The 16,934-nt window shown below is 32.1% G+C and overlaps 1 protein-coding gene across 6 annotated transcripts in view; it reads left to right on the top strand.

Moving 5' to 3' along the window:
* Positions 1–16,025, top strand: part of LOC143079135 (small conductance calcium-activated potassium channel protein 2-like) — a 43,307-nt gene extending 27,282 nt beyond the window's left edge. For 4 of the 6 annotated variants that reach the window (XM_076254336.1, XM_076254338.1, XM_076254337.1 and 1 more), the window contains one exon: positions 13,269–16,025. In XM_076254336.1, coding sequence (XP_076110451.1) covers positions 13,269–14,687 — 1,419 coding nt within the window. In that variant the 3' untranslated portion in view covers positions 14,688–16,025. Of the gene's footprint in view, positions 1–1,893; positions 2,044–4,521; positions 4,647–13,268 lie in introns of those variants that run through there. The other 2 variants (XM_076254339.1, XM_076254335.1) reach the window with 2 other exon arrangements.
* Positions 16,026–16,934: the final 909 nt, after the last annotated feature.

Raw genomic sequence — 16,934 nt, 5'->3', positions numbered from 1 at the left:
TGTAGGAACTTTAACACACCAGAAATTTAAGCCAAACCAGTCAGGACTGGGACGCCAATTTCTTACCATAAATGTACAGATAACTAAATTAATGAAAAAAATTGTCCCTATTAATTAAAAAAACTATGTTTTTGATAGCCATCCCAGAAAACGTTAAACTTATGATTTATTTTACAAGATATATTTATACATGCATAGTACTGTTTTTAAAAGTTAATATTGAATTCATTTCGAAAAACAATGCTGAAGCACACTGAGACATTCTGTCATTGTTCGCATAAAACCCTTTGATGCATTTTAAACTTATTCAATATAACTCCAGTTCTATGCATGTTTCCGCGTTCTGAGATCTTAAGACACTGGTATAGTCGTCTGCTCTGAAAAAATAACCGATTGTGTCCTGACACCTGTAGTGTCATTTATAGAATAAATCTTGATTGGCATTGAGGATTTATTTTCGCTTACTTTGTTGATGCTTCGGCCTTGTGGTCATAACAATGAAACTCATGAGTATACTGGATTTCATGTTTCGAGCACGCATTTTGTCAGTAAAGTTTTAAGGTCGAAGGGCAGAACTTCCTCCGTTTGGAATTCTTGCAATTCCTTTGTTTTATTGGTTGTCTTTTTTTATTGGAGGGCATTTTTCACATGAAATACAAGTTAATAAATTCGGTATTCTTGTGTATATACCTGGCGTTTTTAAATGCACACTGATTAGGAGATAACTGTATTGTATTTTAAGCTCCGATGGCATCAATTGGAGATTTGATGGTCGCAAAGTTTACTGGCGACGCGTTAGCGGAGACAGTAAACGGGTATTTGCGACATCAAATCCCAAATTGATGCCGTCGGAGCTTAAAATACAATATTGTTATCTCCATTCTAATGAAACTGACAGAAAACAACGTTAAAACATGTATTTAAAATCTGTCATATGACGTCTGCGCTTGCGCGTACGTCCCATAGCATCAATTGTCAATTGATGCCATGTAAGAAAGTGACGTTATCCAATCAAAATGAACGTTACAAACGTTGTTGCATTAGAATGCGTTTTCTATAGACGGAACGCCCGTCTGGAGTTCAAATTGTAATCCTAGTATATCTATATATGAGCAAATAATAAAAAAAAATATGTTATGAATGTAAAATCCAAATATTGTATTGTAACCATGACAAACATGTCAATATTTATAAACCTACAATATTTAAATTTTAGAAAAAAAATTGAGAGAAAAAATACAATATTCTTCAAGTTATGCTATTGTTACAGAATATAACGTTAACGTATTGAACAAATATAAACATGTAAGAAAAATATAAAATAATCATAAATTTGTAAAATTAATAAGTTTTTCTTGTCAGCTCGGCTTTAATACATGTAAATTATTAACCCCTTAACAATAATTATGTCATACTCATTAAATGTAAATGTAAAAATAAATGTAATTATTCCTCGTCAGTCATTTTTTTGACAGATGGAACTATAATCTCTACATCTATATTTGATGGGTTTAATTGTCTCATATTTAAAGAAACTAAGTATATATAATTTTATCAAATTCAAATTTGTGTCTTATTTAGAGAAATTAAGTACATATAATTATATCAAATACCAGATATAATTACCATACGTGGGTTATCAGTCATTGCGTATGTAAAATAATATAGCTATATCATGCGCAAACTATTACCGGTAGATGTTATTATTGGTTATGCCAGATATATCAATAAAAATAAAGGAAAAACAAATATATATATAAATGGTATCTAGTGATAATAAGCAGGGGCATCGGATGATTACATTTGATTTGTTTTGTAATTCATACATATAATCCTTTCAGTTATTCCTTAATGTTAGGATATTATTTTGTTCTGGTGTTAATATGGAGAACTTATTAGGTATTTATATCGTCATCAGCTGCTTCTAGGATTTCTGCTTTAATCATTTAATAGAGATTAGGTTTTGCTTGTGCGTGGACAAATCAACTATTTGACTTTCAACCCTTAACATTGAAAAAAAATGTGGAAGTCTTAGAAATAAAGGTAAGGTTTTGTGAACAATTTGAAGAAAGACTAAATTGTAGTAATAAAAATCTAATTGAAAATATTCGTGTTTGAAAGAAAAAGAAGTAGAAAAAATATTAAAATGATATGTTTGTGTCATTGTAAAACTAATACTTGAATTAACATATCTGTTAAATTACAAAAATGATAAACATTGGACAAATCCATTTTAATTTTATGTAAAATGTTGTTATTAATAAATTAGAAAATTAATAGATCAAACATCGTGCATAGACTAGAATATAATGTTTATTTTTAATTTATTTCCCAACAAATTCACAAGAACATGTAATACTATCAGATAAATAAATTTGAAACACAAAGCCGAAAATGTACCGAGGTGAGTAGGTTTAAATAAAGACATTTAAGGAATGACTGTAATATTTGTTTTCTGTCTATGAAGAAATAACATAAAAAATTTGGTGCACACTGAATAACGCGCGTATTGTGTTATTTAACAGTGTGCACCACATTTTTTTTTATGTTATTTCGAATAGACATAATCACATGACTAAATTATGATTATGGGCTGATAACAAAATAACGTCAGCCAATCAGAAGACGCGTTACATCCAAAATTAGATTATTCCAAAATATCATCAAAAAGGAACTTTGTAACTGATTTTTATAAATCGTTCTTATGTTGTACTGTTACATCTCTGTCACAGGTTAGGGGAGGGTTGGGATCCCGCTAACATGTTTAACCCCACCGCATTCTACATGTACACGTATGTGCCCGTCCCAAGTCAGGCGCCTGTAATTCAGTGGTTGTTGTTTGTTGCTATGTTAAATATTTGTTTTTCGTTCATTTTTTGTACATTAATTAGACCGTTAGTTTTCTCGTTTGAATTGTTTTACATTTGAAATTTCGGGGCTTTTATAGTTGACTATGCGGTGTATGTTTTGCTCATCATTGAAGGCCGTATGGTAACCTATAGCAGTTAATTTCAGTGTCATTTGTTCTCCTTTGGAAAGTTGTCTCATTGGCAAATATGCCACATCTTCTTTACAAGTTAAAAAATTATTACGCTATACAAATGTTTCTTCTACATATCTCTAAATAGAGACGCTGGAATAAAATAAATACAAAGTTAAAGAACATTGACAACCATATGTCCTTAAAAATTACGGCCAAATACGGTTTAGACCATCTGTGTTTTTAACAGAAGTGGTGTTTCATGTTATCGCTCTCTTGTCCTATATAGTTCTTTTTTAAAGGACTTGTATCTTTCTATTTGGCAAGTTTTTAGATTCATTTTGATGGCGTTGCTTCTGTTTTTAAAGACAGTACATGTACGTCTGACGTACTAAATTATAATCCTGGTACCTTTGATAACTATTTACACCACTGGGTCTATGCCACTGCTGGTGGACGTTTCATCCCCGAGGGTATCACCAGCCCAGTATTCAACACTTCGGTGTTGACATGAATATCAATAACGTGGTCATTTTTATAAATTTCCTGTTTACAAAACTTTGAATTTTTTTGAAAAACTATAAGAATTTTCTTATCCTAGGCAGAGATTATCGTAGCCGTATTTGAAACATTTTTTTGGAATTTTGGATCCCCAATGCTCTTCAGCTTTGAACCTGTTTGGCTTTATAAATATTTTGATATGAGCGTCACTGATGAGTCTTATGTAGACGAAACGCGCATCTGGCGTTCTAAATTATAATCCTGGTACCTTTGATAACTATTGACCTTTAATGGGTTTCTTTACATATTGTGACTTTGATGGAGAGTTGTCTTATTGGCAGTGTATAACCTTTAACAATACGCAACCACTCCCCCCTCATTCTTAGTCAGTGGTATACTAGCACATCGTAGGAACTGTAAAAACAAATTTGAAAATGATTGTCTTATCAGATCAACACGGAGCACAAACGACAATACACAAATTATTTCTGCAAAATTCATATTTCGGCATTATTTTGATTTGTCACCTTCTATATACCACCCACAGATTTTAAATTACCCCATAACGTTTACATTACATAAATTTCTAATATAACATGTATTAGCAAATGAAATTATGCTGTTTACATAAAAGATGTCGAAATTGATTGTTATATATCAAAGCATATTAATTAGTATCGTTAAGAACCTATATTGTCTCTAGAGACTACTTGAGAACTAACATATTCAAAAACTAAAACACCTTTTTGTGTAAATGTAGATTAAGCATCTAGTTCATACTGTTTTTATTGATCAGAAGTCTTCTTAATATAAAAATGTCTTATCACCAAATAAAATCAAATTGAACAACAACGATCTGTAAATTAGCAGGAATCGTCAAGGTTATATGACAAGTGCTGCTAGTGAATGCTGTTAACAAAGGAACACAAAATTGTTTCATTGTAAGCAGCATTACTGAATAGTTTATTTCGTTAAGTATCAGTATGGAATTGATAGACTTCATATTAATATGGCGTGACTAGATTTTTATCCGTTGGAGTCTCAACATAGCACTGTTGCATGTGTTGTGCTTGTGAAATTATGTTGCTACAAGATATTTTTTCTGTTGGATATTAATATGGCATTGCTAGATGTTTTACGCGGTTGGATATCAGTATCACGACTTGTAAGTAGAAAATTCTCTATCTATTTGATTTTCTAATGTGGGAGAATTGTAATGTCGTACTAGGTACTGACGTTTTTTATCATCTTCATAACGTTTTATAGTATTCTACTATAAATTTGTCTTTGTAAAGTATTACTTTAACTGTTTAGTCTATTTTTGGTAATATCTATTTGACGTGGCTCGGTACTTATACATTCCGTCATTGTGATATTATGCTATTATAAGATTTTGTATTCTTGTCTTTCGTATTTACTAATGTGCTTTGTCTATATGCCTTTTTGTTTTGCTTTGTTAATATATTTGTTTGTTTTTAAAGTGTTTAAGATTATATCACGATGTTGACTGCTGCACCCAAATTATTGACATTTCTACCTATCATGTCTGTTTGTTTTGTCCACACATAGTTGTCCATTATCACTGAACTAGTATATATTTTGTTTAGGGACCAGCTAAAGTACGCCTCCGGGTACGGGAGTTTCTCGCTGTATTGAAGTCCCATTGGTGGCCTTTGGCTGTTGTTTGCTCATTGGTCGGGTTGTTGTCTCTTTGACACATTCGTCATTTCATTCTCAATTTTATAATAGTGTTTTTTTTACGTATGCAGAAAAAGATGTCCATAACAAGTTTTGGCACAACTTTCAGAATTTTCAAATTTTCTATGTTTTTCAATTTTGTAATTGAATTGATTTCCAAGCGTTTTGATCTTGATGCCTCTGACGAAGTCTGGCATTTGAATTTTATTGAAATTTTTAAACTTGTCTTTATTAACGAAGAAAGCATCCGTTGAATCGTATTATCTTCATTTTTATACTTATGTTTCATTTTTATTGTATTGCACATAGTTTAAGTTGATTTAAAGCTATCTAATAATAAATCACCTTGTTCTATTACGAAATGAAACGTATTTACAACATTGATAATATAGTATTTACAAAACCCTTGTTTTTTTCTATAACAGAGCAAAATAAAAGCTTTATTTTGAAGCTTATATTCTGATCTCGTATTGACAGCTTTGAGTTTTAACAACTGTTACGTAAGTAGCAAATTTTGTGGTCACACTTGACATGTTTGCTTACTCAGTGTGAAATAAAGCTAATTGCGCCCAATTATGTGATGGTTTTTATATCAGCTTTGTTTAACGTAGACTTCGCCCATCCATAGTCTGCTTCTTAGTAACACAGTTCTATATTTTCTCATGTGTTTAGACTGTTTTTATATGGCAAACAATTATGAGTACTGTAGTTCAATGCAAGATATTGCCCGTGTATATCTTTATATTTTTCGCAGTATTCTCATTCTCTTTGACACAATCCCCATTTCCATTCTCACCTTTTTCATTGACCCCTCAAATTACGACAGAATTTATTTGGTCTCGTAACTGGTAATATTCAAGCTAGTTATAGATTATATTTTTTGTAAGTGTTACATACAACAAAGATGTTACATTAAATCAATTGTACAAAGAAAAAACAGTAAACTAAATATGGACTGACATGCTTCATTGATAAATAGAGTGTAAAATGTCAAACATTCTTGTCGTCGTTCTAAGTAAATAAGTCTTTAATAATTATCATATATACCAGGCTTTTTTTTTTACGCCTGACGCACATTTCGTTAATGAAAGATTCATGACGCTCGAATTATAAAAGTAATGAAGGCCAAATAAAGCATGAAGTTGAAGAGCATTAAACATCCAAAATTTCGAAAGGTTTGCTATATGCAGCTAAGGTAATCTATTAATGGGTATTTGTTAAGCAAGACATTTGTTATGTGATCATGGAATATTATGAAGGCTGAATTTGGGTGTTTGTGCTACAGATCTTGATTTTTATCATGTTTAAGGCAGGCTTCATACAATCTGCACATTGTACAAGATGGCATTGAACAAGTTTATGCACACCAAATCTACTAATGCAACAACAAATTGTTTTTCACCACTAGCAAATCCCACATTTCAATAATTCTCGTACTAATTACATTTATGCAATACTAACACACCTACGTCTGAATAAAAACAAATTATCTGATGTAAACGCAGGGGACATGAAATGGATTATTTCATCTGAAAACTAGCCTAATTAGTAGTGGTTAAAAAAATAAACGCGTTTTCTTTGGGGATCCATAATTAAAACTATTCAGTCAGCTGTATACACAAGATATATATATATTAAACAATTTAGTTCATATTGTTTTCTATCGAACTCCTAAAAACCTTCTCATCGGTAAATAAAATCAAATTGAATAAAAGCTAAGAAACCTAAAGTTATTTGCTTAATACATTAAGAACATGATACTGACGAATGGACGATAAAATAAAAAAAAAAATTCTGTGCAGACAAGGTTTTAACCAATCTGATTATATCCATGGTTTTAATAGACCATTTCAGTTAAAACGTATATATTTTTTTAAGTTAAGTTACAAAAAGGAATCAATTTTTCATAGGAACATATTTACGTTAGATTCAAAATTGTGCTTTTACATGTTGAAATGGTTAGTCATCTATATATTGACAATAAAGGTCGGTTAAAAACTTATCTTTCCGACGCAAGAGATGATTACGATTTATCTTTTGTGAACTTTCCTTTTCTGTGTAGCAACATTTTGACTTCGCCTGCATGAAAAGTACGTATCTCCCAGTTGGTAGTTTATTCCAGGGCTTGAGTAATATAATATGATTTCCTTGGTAAAGAGTTTCCGCCGAAGTTGATCTTATTAAATAAATTGCCCCAACTGGTCAAGTTAAAATTTTAACAGCGATTGCCTTAATTTACGGACGGGATTTGGTTTTTCGTTATGAAAGCTCTGTGTCATAGATGAATATATAGGTTGATCCACTGTCAAATGTCACTGTAACAACCCTTCCTTTTATGTTGAATGTGGTGTCACGAAGGCGAATTATTTCTTGCATTAGATAACACGATGAGTGATAGAAGTGGAACAGAAACTAATTACAATTGGACTATTTACTGCATTTGATTGAGTCCTGGTTGCTCAATCTTAGGTTTTGCGTGTATTGTTTTGTTGAATGTTATTTGTCTTTGAGCCATATTTCTTTTCTTCCAATACTTAAAATACATGTTTCAGATAAGTCGAATTTTAAATGACATGATTAATATTCCAGCTAGTGTTAATTTCATGTATCAAATATTATTACATCATAACATACAGATAGTTTTCCTGTCTGTTTTGTCAATTTTAAGATTGTGTTATGCACTTTCCATTAGTATAATTTTTCTCGACTGTCTATCTTGTCATTCGCTCTAACTCTGTGTAGTGACGTATTTGAATGATACTGATATTCTCTAAATATTCTAACCCGAATAATTCAGTCGTTATATTCCGCTGATCTACGATGGAAGGAAATCGGACACGGATTGACGGAGAGGGATTGAATTATTCGAGTTATAAATATTCGAGTATAAACCATGACGTCCTCGAGTGATAAGGTCAGTTAAGTTTGCCAAGATATAATCATACTAGTATTCGTTTGCATTCGTCAGCCAAGATATAATCACACTAGTATTCGTTTGCATTCGTCAGCCAAGATATAATCATACTAGTATTCGTTTGCATTCGTCGGCCAAGATATAATCATACTAGTATTCGTTTGCATTCGTCGGCCAAGATATAATCATACTAGTATTCGTTTGCATTCGTCAGCCAAGATATAATCACACTAGTATTCGTTTGCATTCGTCAGCCAAGATATAATCACACTAGTATTCGTTTGCATTCGTCAGCCAAGATATAATCATACTAGTATTCGTTTGCATTCGTTAGCCAAGATATAATCATACTTGTATTCGTTTGCATTCGTCAGCCAAGATATAATCATACTAGTATTCGTTTGCATTCGTCGGCCAAGATATAATCATACTAGTATTCGTTTGCATTCGTCGGCCAAGATATAATCATACTAGTATTCGTTTGCATTCGTCGGCCAAGATATAATCATACTAGAATTCGTTTGCATTCGTCGGCCAAGATATAATCATACTAGTATTCGTTTGCATTCGTCGGCCAAGATATAATCATACTAGTATTCGTTTGCATTCGTCGGCCAAGATATAAGCATACTAGAATTCGTTTGCATTCGTCGGCCAAGATATAATCATACTAGTATTCGTTTGCATTCGTCGGCCAAGATATAATCATACTAGTATTCGTTTGCATTCGTCAGCCAAGATATAATCATACTAGTATTCGTTTGCATTCGTCAGCCAAGATATAATCATACTAGTATTCGTTTGCATTCGTCAGCCAAGATATAATCATACTAGTATTCGTTTGCATTCGTTAGCCAAGATATAATCATACTAGTATTCATTCGTTAGCCAAGATATAATCATACTAGTATTCGTTTGCATTCGTCAGCCAAGATATAATCATACTAGTATTCGTTTGCATTCGTCAGCCAAGATATAATCATACTAGTATTCGTTTGCATTCGTCATTCAGCGAACATCTCTACGATGATTAATTGAGGTATGAACATTATCGAAGCCTCTGCTTACTGACGAACTACTGTGTACATGCAATCCCCGTTATGCCTTTGTACTGAAACATCTTCCATATGGATTGCTAAAAGAAAATAAATTTGCTATATTGAAAAATCTGGAAATCGGTCTTAGATTTGGAACATAATAGTAAAAATTCCACTTAGTAAAATCGATATTGTTGATACTAAATGTTGATAAGATCAAATCTTTGAACTTTCATGGCAATCGTCGAGTGTGTTTTTGAAAGCTTTTAAAATGATTGACCTTAGTATAACTGTTTAATTTTCACCCATATTGAGTTATCTGCAAAACCAGGTCTTCAGATCATTAAATAGGGTTTTCTATAATTGATGGCATTTCTTTGTTTTAAGTTATGTCGATAGGAGAACTTTAACAGGATGATGAAGTATGTTAAGTGTTTTGTTTCGCCTCTTTATATGCGAAATAATAAATTCTTAAATGTTTCGACAATATATTAAATCATTCTGCAATGTATATGTTCTGAACCAATAAATGCATCAATATCAAAGTTATCACATAGCATCAAACATTTCTCGTTATCTGAATGTATATAAAGTACTTCCACAAATATGTTGTGCGTCATGTTTGAAGAAGTTCGATATTAAAAACAAGTTAACAACTATAATAAAATATTACTAGTATTATGTAACTAAACAGAAATCTGATAGAATACTGAAAAAAGACACTTCATATAAAAATGCTTTTAAGAAATAAGGTCACCAAATTCTCTTTCTTACACTATAACAATAGATCAGTTAACTGTTTATTGTTTGATACGTCTATATAACCTCAGTTATCTCCCCTTGCAGAGCTTTGTTTTAATTTCTTTAATCGATAAAACATGGTTACTATCATCTGAATCTTATCAATTTTGTCATTCCAATGAATAGTTCCACATATATAATCATTTTTGCATCAAAGTTTGGACAGATCTTTTTGCAAGGATTTGCTTTGGCAAAAATGTCGAAACAAATTTGAATCATTTATATCAGAATTCAGTTCAGTTTGAATGTCCCTTTTGTTGTTGTTTGTTTCTTCGTTTTGATTTCTTTGGCAATGCTGTTTTCGTGTCATTTTCAACTGATGCCATTTAGCTGCCAAATTGATGTTTTCTAGCATTTTTGTATTTCCACAACCATGAAAATGTTGCAAAATATAAACGCATGACACCGATTCTACTGCACAACACATGCGATCTCGAATATGTTTAGCATGGTTTCCATTAGGACAACAATTCGAAAGCAAATATACAAACATATAGGAGAATTGCAACCAAAATGACATAAACAAATAGATATGTTAATATGCTTAAAGAAGTAGTATTATACATTGACTGAAAAAATCAACAGTATATAAACTCATCATAGATACCAGGACTAAATTGTTTATATACGCCAGACGCGCGTTTCGTCTACAAAAGACTCATCAGTGACGCTCGAATCCAAAAAAGTTAAAAAAAAGCCAAATAAAGTACGAAGTTAAGAGCATTGTAAACATGTTTCAAATAATAAATTCATATATAAAAAATTGAAAACAACACGTTAAAAAAATTCATGCGTCCGATGCGCTTTTCTGGATTTACCTTCATCAGGAACGCTCAAAGCCAAACATTTGAAATCCGAGGGATGTACAAATCTACACCTTCATAATGGTTTGCAAAAATTCACATATAACATTTTTTTAAAAGATATACCTTCTACCGTGTTTGAGTATAAGTACCACATACATTTAAAAAGTCAGTAAGTATGAATTGCCTTTCTTTTATTCCTTATTCCTCGATGTGACAGTTACATGAACAGCTTTAGCTCTCCCGATTCCTTCATATGAGACAAACTTTGTTTTTACAAAAAACATAAATGAATTCAAGTTATTAACTGTGTATGACATTCAACCATAGTGAAACAAAAAAATAAACAAAAACGAGGCGCACGTACACATATAAATTTCCCTTTGCCGGTTGTCAACAAATATGAAATATTACCAATAATATATTAAAACTAGTATCTCAATTGTTTGTAAAACAATTGAAAGGTCTTTCCTGTAAAAGTGATGTTTTCGTAATGTTCTTTGTACGACCTTTCGTTTGATATACGACAAGCATACTTTTTGAAACTTTTCGCTTTTTACACTTAATGACCTCATCCGCCTACATTTTTGAGTTCGGAAGTATGATATATGTAACACAGGGTAGATGAGCTTTCATTTGATATGCAACAACGCCATGTTTTAAAAAAATTGATTTTTGCACTTAATAACCCCATCCAACCAATTTTTGGAGGTTGGGAAGTTGATATTTCAAATGTACACATCATGACCTTTCATTTACCTTTCATTTGATATACAACAACCCTATCGTAAAAGAAAATTTATTTTTTGCACTCAATGCTCAAATCCAACTAATTTTTAAGGGGAAGTCAATTTGAAATTTGAAATGTACGCTTTATGTTCTTTCATTTGATATGCGACAACCTTACCATCTGAGAAATCTGAATTTTTGCACTAAATGACCACACCCTTCCACCTGGGATGAAAAAGAGGTTTAAAATTTTCATTTTTAAGTAGAGTTTATTGAGACCTTCAATTTGATATATCAGATGACCACATTTGAAAAAGTGCCAAAAATGATGCAATATCAACGATATAAATAGAAGTTATGAAACTTATAAAGTCAATGCAAAACATGAAAATTTAAAATGGATTTTTTTGGTGTTTTTTTTTCAATGGAATGTTTTTGGTATTTGTTCAAACATATAACTATGTTAACCTCTTTAATTTCTTAAACATTTTAAGTGGTAAGGTGTTGTTGATTCAGAAATACATGAAAAATCTCAAAATTTCAAACTGCATTATCTCTAAAACGACAAAAGATATCTCAAATCTGTTAAATGGTAAATGATCTACAGTTAAAGGACAACATTATAGAAAAAGAATTTGGACAATTTCAAAGTTCACCAAGGTCACAATTAATCATTAAATATATGATGCAATACCAAACTTGAGAACCGGAAGTCGTGGAGACATGGGACTACCACCATTCAACTCAAGACCACTTGACCTTTCAAATATCACAAGGTCAAGGTCATAGTATACTGTGAAGGTCAAGGTGAAATTTCATCATGACCTGACATTGACCTCAAATTGACGGTCTTGAATTACTGATCATCTTTGCGGTTTATAGTAGGTTGATATCTGTTACCTTTCAAAAGATATACACAAAATACTATACTTTTAAGAATCGTCCCGTTGTAACTTTTGAACAGACAGTCGGACATTTTTGGACTTATCACATAAAATGTAGAGCTCGTCGAGAGGAACATATTATACGCTGTATGTATGCAGCAAAGTCTTATCGTTTTCCTAATATGTAAGCTTGAAATTGCAGCGTAATTTTTATTTGCACTCAGTGACCTTTGACCTTGACTGCATATTAAAGGTCACATTAATTAAAGATTATTGGTGGAGGTCCCAAGTCTCTATGACTTCTGGTTTTCGAAATACAATTTTTCTAAAATTATGTACAATTTTTCAAGGGGAATAACTCCTTATAAGGGTTAATAACAAAATGATTGTACACGTTCATAAACATTGCCATCTGTTTTTGTACATGCTGTCATTTTCAATTACATTCTATCTCTAATACTTTTTGAGAAAAATGCAAATAAAAAAAATTGTTATAAGGGGATATAACTCTCAAAGAAGATGATGAAATCCTATGTTTCCTCATATGGTAATACATCATGATGATATCTACCTATTATCCATATAAGGGCATGATATCTTTTAAAACATTTAGGGGGTGCCATGTTGAAAAAAATCAATAAAAGGAAGATAACTCCTAAAGGGGATGATGAAATCCTACAAAAGTTCATCTGGTAAAAGTTCATGATGAGGTCTATTGATGGTCCATATTTGGTCTTGATAACTTCAACAGAAAGGGGAGGAGGCCCTGTCAAAAAAATGTTGAAAGAAAAAAAAGAAAAAGAAAAAAAAAACATTAGAAAAACAATAAGGTCTTTCCTCACGGAGAGGAAAGACCTTAAAAAACCCCGTTCAAATGAGTAATTTCCAAAGGATTGTTGATGAGTTTGTTTTATTTTTCAGAAATTGTCCAGAGTTTGCACCATAATGGAAAATGCTGGAATACCACTAGTTAAGTCAGATTTTCAGTACACACGCTACGTTAGTACAGATGAACTAGTTGATGTCAATTCTATGAATAGTTTCAAGATCATGGATGAAAAGAATAATTTAGGATTTAGACTTCGTCATAGAAAGGAATTGATAAGCCACAGATCAAAAGTGGTCGATGCGTCGTTTGTTCTTAGTCTTGTAGGAATTATATGTAATGTGTTCCATTACGAGCTAGTTTTAGGAGATGTAATAATATACGACGGGGCAGCATCTACCGTTTTACGGATAATTACCACTATAACAACATGTTTTCTGGTGATTTCAATCATTATGTACAATTTGATTGGCATACGACTACAACTGGTGACAACAGGTCTTGACAACTGGAAGTTAGTCATTAATTCCAATATTGTTGTGAAAACATTGCTAGAAACGATTATCTGTTCTATACATCCAATTCCATATGGAAATTTTACCACGCCAATGCTGGTATTAATCCCAGAAACATTTATTTATGAAACACATCAAGTACCAATTAATGCAATTTTATCAGTACTGATGTTTCTACGTATTTACATCTTAGGAAGATTTCTGGTTGTACACAGTGGTCTTTTCAGGGACACTACTGTTCAAAGTTTAGGGACACTCAGTAAAGTCAATATAAATGCAAAATTTGTATTTAAAGCTTTGATGTCAACCATGCCCGGGACCATTCTGACCGGTATATTAGTAACGACGCTGATCGTCAATAGCTGGGGCGTTAGGATATGCGAATATTATTCATTTGAAAATTCTGACGTCAAGTCTCCTGCAGGTAGCTATCTTAGCGCTGTATGGTTAATAGCAGTAACCTTTCTTACATTAGGTTATGGTGATATTGTTCCTTATAGCGTTTGTGGCAAAATATTTGCCATCACAACCGGAATGATGGGCGTCGGTATTATGGCTCTGTGCGTTGCCGTATTGGCGAAAAAACTTGAACAAACACGTTCCGAGAAGTACGTACATACATTTGTCCAGCAGATCCATATGGACAAAATTCGTCGTAATGCTGCAGCTGATGTCGTTAAGCAGTCAATGTTGTTATGGCGTCTTCGCAAAATGGGCTATAAGCATACTAGCACCGATATAATTCGTCATCGCAGGAAATTAATTTCCGCCATCCGCGAAATGAATAAGTCCAGTGACGAAAAGTATAGATTGCGCGATAATGTCGTTGGCACTGTGGAAATTGCCAAAGGAGTAACAGAAGTATGTGATATGGTTGAAATTATTAAAGACAATCAGGACACCGTAAATAAAAGGCTTGAAAATCTGGAAACTTCATCCGCCAATATACAAAAACAACTGTATGAAATTCGCAATTTACTTCGAACAAATTTAAGATGATCAGTCTAATATGTTAGACCCTTATACATTATTTGGCCAATTCAGATTTTGACCGTCTTCATCAAGACAATATTGACATCTGTCCATTTGAAAAGTATCGTTGATGTGATATTATAATACATTTATTCTTACGTGCACTTCAAGCAAATGTGTATCTTCATATGATTTACAGAAAGAATTTTCAATGAAAATCAAATGCTCATCAAATTATTCTCAATAATAAGTATTTCAATCTTGTCAGTTTTTGTATAACATTCATGACGATGGTTGACCTTGCACGCAGAGAGCAGAAAGGACAGCCCTTGGAATAATATACTGACTGTCAATTTATTATGTCCCAGGAACATCCGAAGTATGCAGTCGTCTCAGGATTATTGACAGTAAGGAACAAGATGTTAGTATGTTGATTGGTATATCTGTGATTGTTACTTCCTGTCACGTGTGTCATCATTTATAGCCGCATATCATGTAATCATCGGATGAATTGTGTTGGTAATTATTGTGATCGCATATCTCATAAAACACCAAGATTTTCATGTTACTAAAACGGTTACATATATTAACCAAATATTCCAACGTCACCTTAGTTTTATAATGGAAAGTTAAAATACAAAAACGTTCTATGTAAATCCCTTATTCATTCCGTAGAACGCTAACAGTAGCAGTTTATGAACACGATTTGATTGTATGTTCACTTTGTACATTTCCAGTTCGTCGTACCAGTTTTACTTCTTTTATGACAGTATCCATATATATAGTATGTGGCTTATTGACTTACACGCACAGTCTATTTGGGGCTTCAGCCTGTATTAGGTCCGTTAATGTCCACAAGGAGGCGTACAAAATAAGTTTCTTCTGAATCGAATTATGCATATCTTTGATGACGAAGTTATTTATACTTTTATGTATTTTTTTAGTAATCTCCAGGATTCCGCAATTTTTTTTTACTGCAAGCACATATGAAATTAACTATGGTAGAAAAACAAAAGCTTTGAAACTTGCGCTTGTCTTTCTACTATTAATATGTGAACATGGTTTCTACACCACTGTTGAATTCTCTTCTCTTCTGGCTCGAATACTATTATTTACTAAATTTAACTGTCAGTAAACCAAAGTTATTAACTTCATTTCAAACCTGGTAAAGGTTACTACTAATTCCGGTAAATTTGGAAAATTGCAGACTTGACGTTCGATAGCGTTTCAAAGTTATCTGATTAGAAAGCAAACGTTTGTATATAAATTAGAATTTTAGAAAACTGTTGTAAATACAGCATAAATGCACGGTAATATTGCAATGGATACGTTATTGTTACTGTTGAAATTAAATATAATATTCCTTTTTTGTTTATTGTTTGTAATGTTATTAAATGCATCAGAAAATGGTACAAACATACATAGGAAAACATTACGACCATTCCCATTGAATAATGAAAATAATAACTTTCTTATAACACCAGCAGAATGAAAAAGAAGCAAGTTTACACAAAGCACATACAAATGCTTCAAAATATTAAATTCCACAATGTGCATAAAAAGAGAGGCAACAGTCTTGATTTAATATTTCGTACATCCATTTTAAAATCTAACTATGTGAAAACTATTGAGAAATTCGTAGCATCTAGACCAAAAGACATTGTTGCGTTGATAGGATTAGCGTAAATAACATTTTGAAAAGCCATTTATGAGGAGTATAAACTTAAATTAAATAAATACCGACCTCCGAGGAAAATTCGAAACGGAAAGTCCCTAATCAGAAGGCAAAATCAAAGCTCAAACGAATGGACAACAATTGTCATATTCCTGACTTGGTACAGGCATTTTCTTATGTAGAAAACGGTTAATTAAACCAGTTGTTATCGGTAGCTAAACCTTTCACATATATGACAGTCGCATAAAATTTCATTATATTGACAACGATTTGAGTACCATTTACATAAAATGTATGTCGATATTTATATACACGTATGACATTGCGTCTTTGTCTCGTTGGTACTTAACTGACAAATATTCCATATAAGTCATGAAATAGAAATTATTTCAATTACCGAAATAAAAAATTCAATAAATTAGTTTTTCCAAGATTATGTTCATATTTTAATGACATGTTCTTTCATCAGAGTCTTTCAAATCAAATACTAAAATGTAGAATGTTGCCTTCCATAAAGAAGATTTATTAAATTCCAAGTTACCTTTCCTTGAGCCGTATACATTAACAGTAAACAAAACCAACACATTGAAAATATTGTG

The sequence above is a fragment of the Mytilus galloprovincialis genome, chromosome 6, assembly GCF_965363235.1.
Source record: "Mytilus galloprovincialis chromosome 6, xbMytGall1.hap1.1, whole genome shotgun sequence".
NCBI classification, from domain to species: domain Eukaryota; kingdom Metazoa; phylum Mollusca; class Bivalvia; order Mytilida; family Mytilidae; genus Mytilus; species Mytilus galloprovincialis.
Note: the sequence above shows the minus strand (reverse complement) of the source record. Positions and strands in the feature narration are given on the sequence as shown.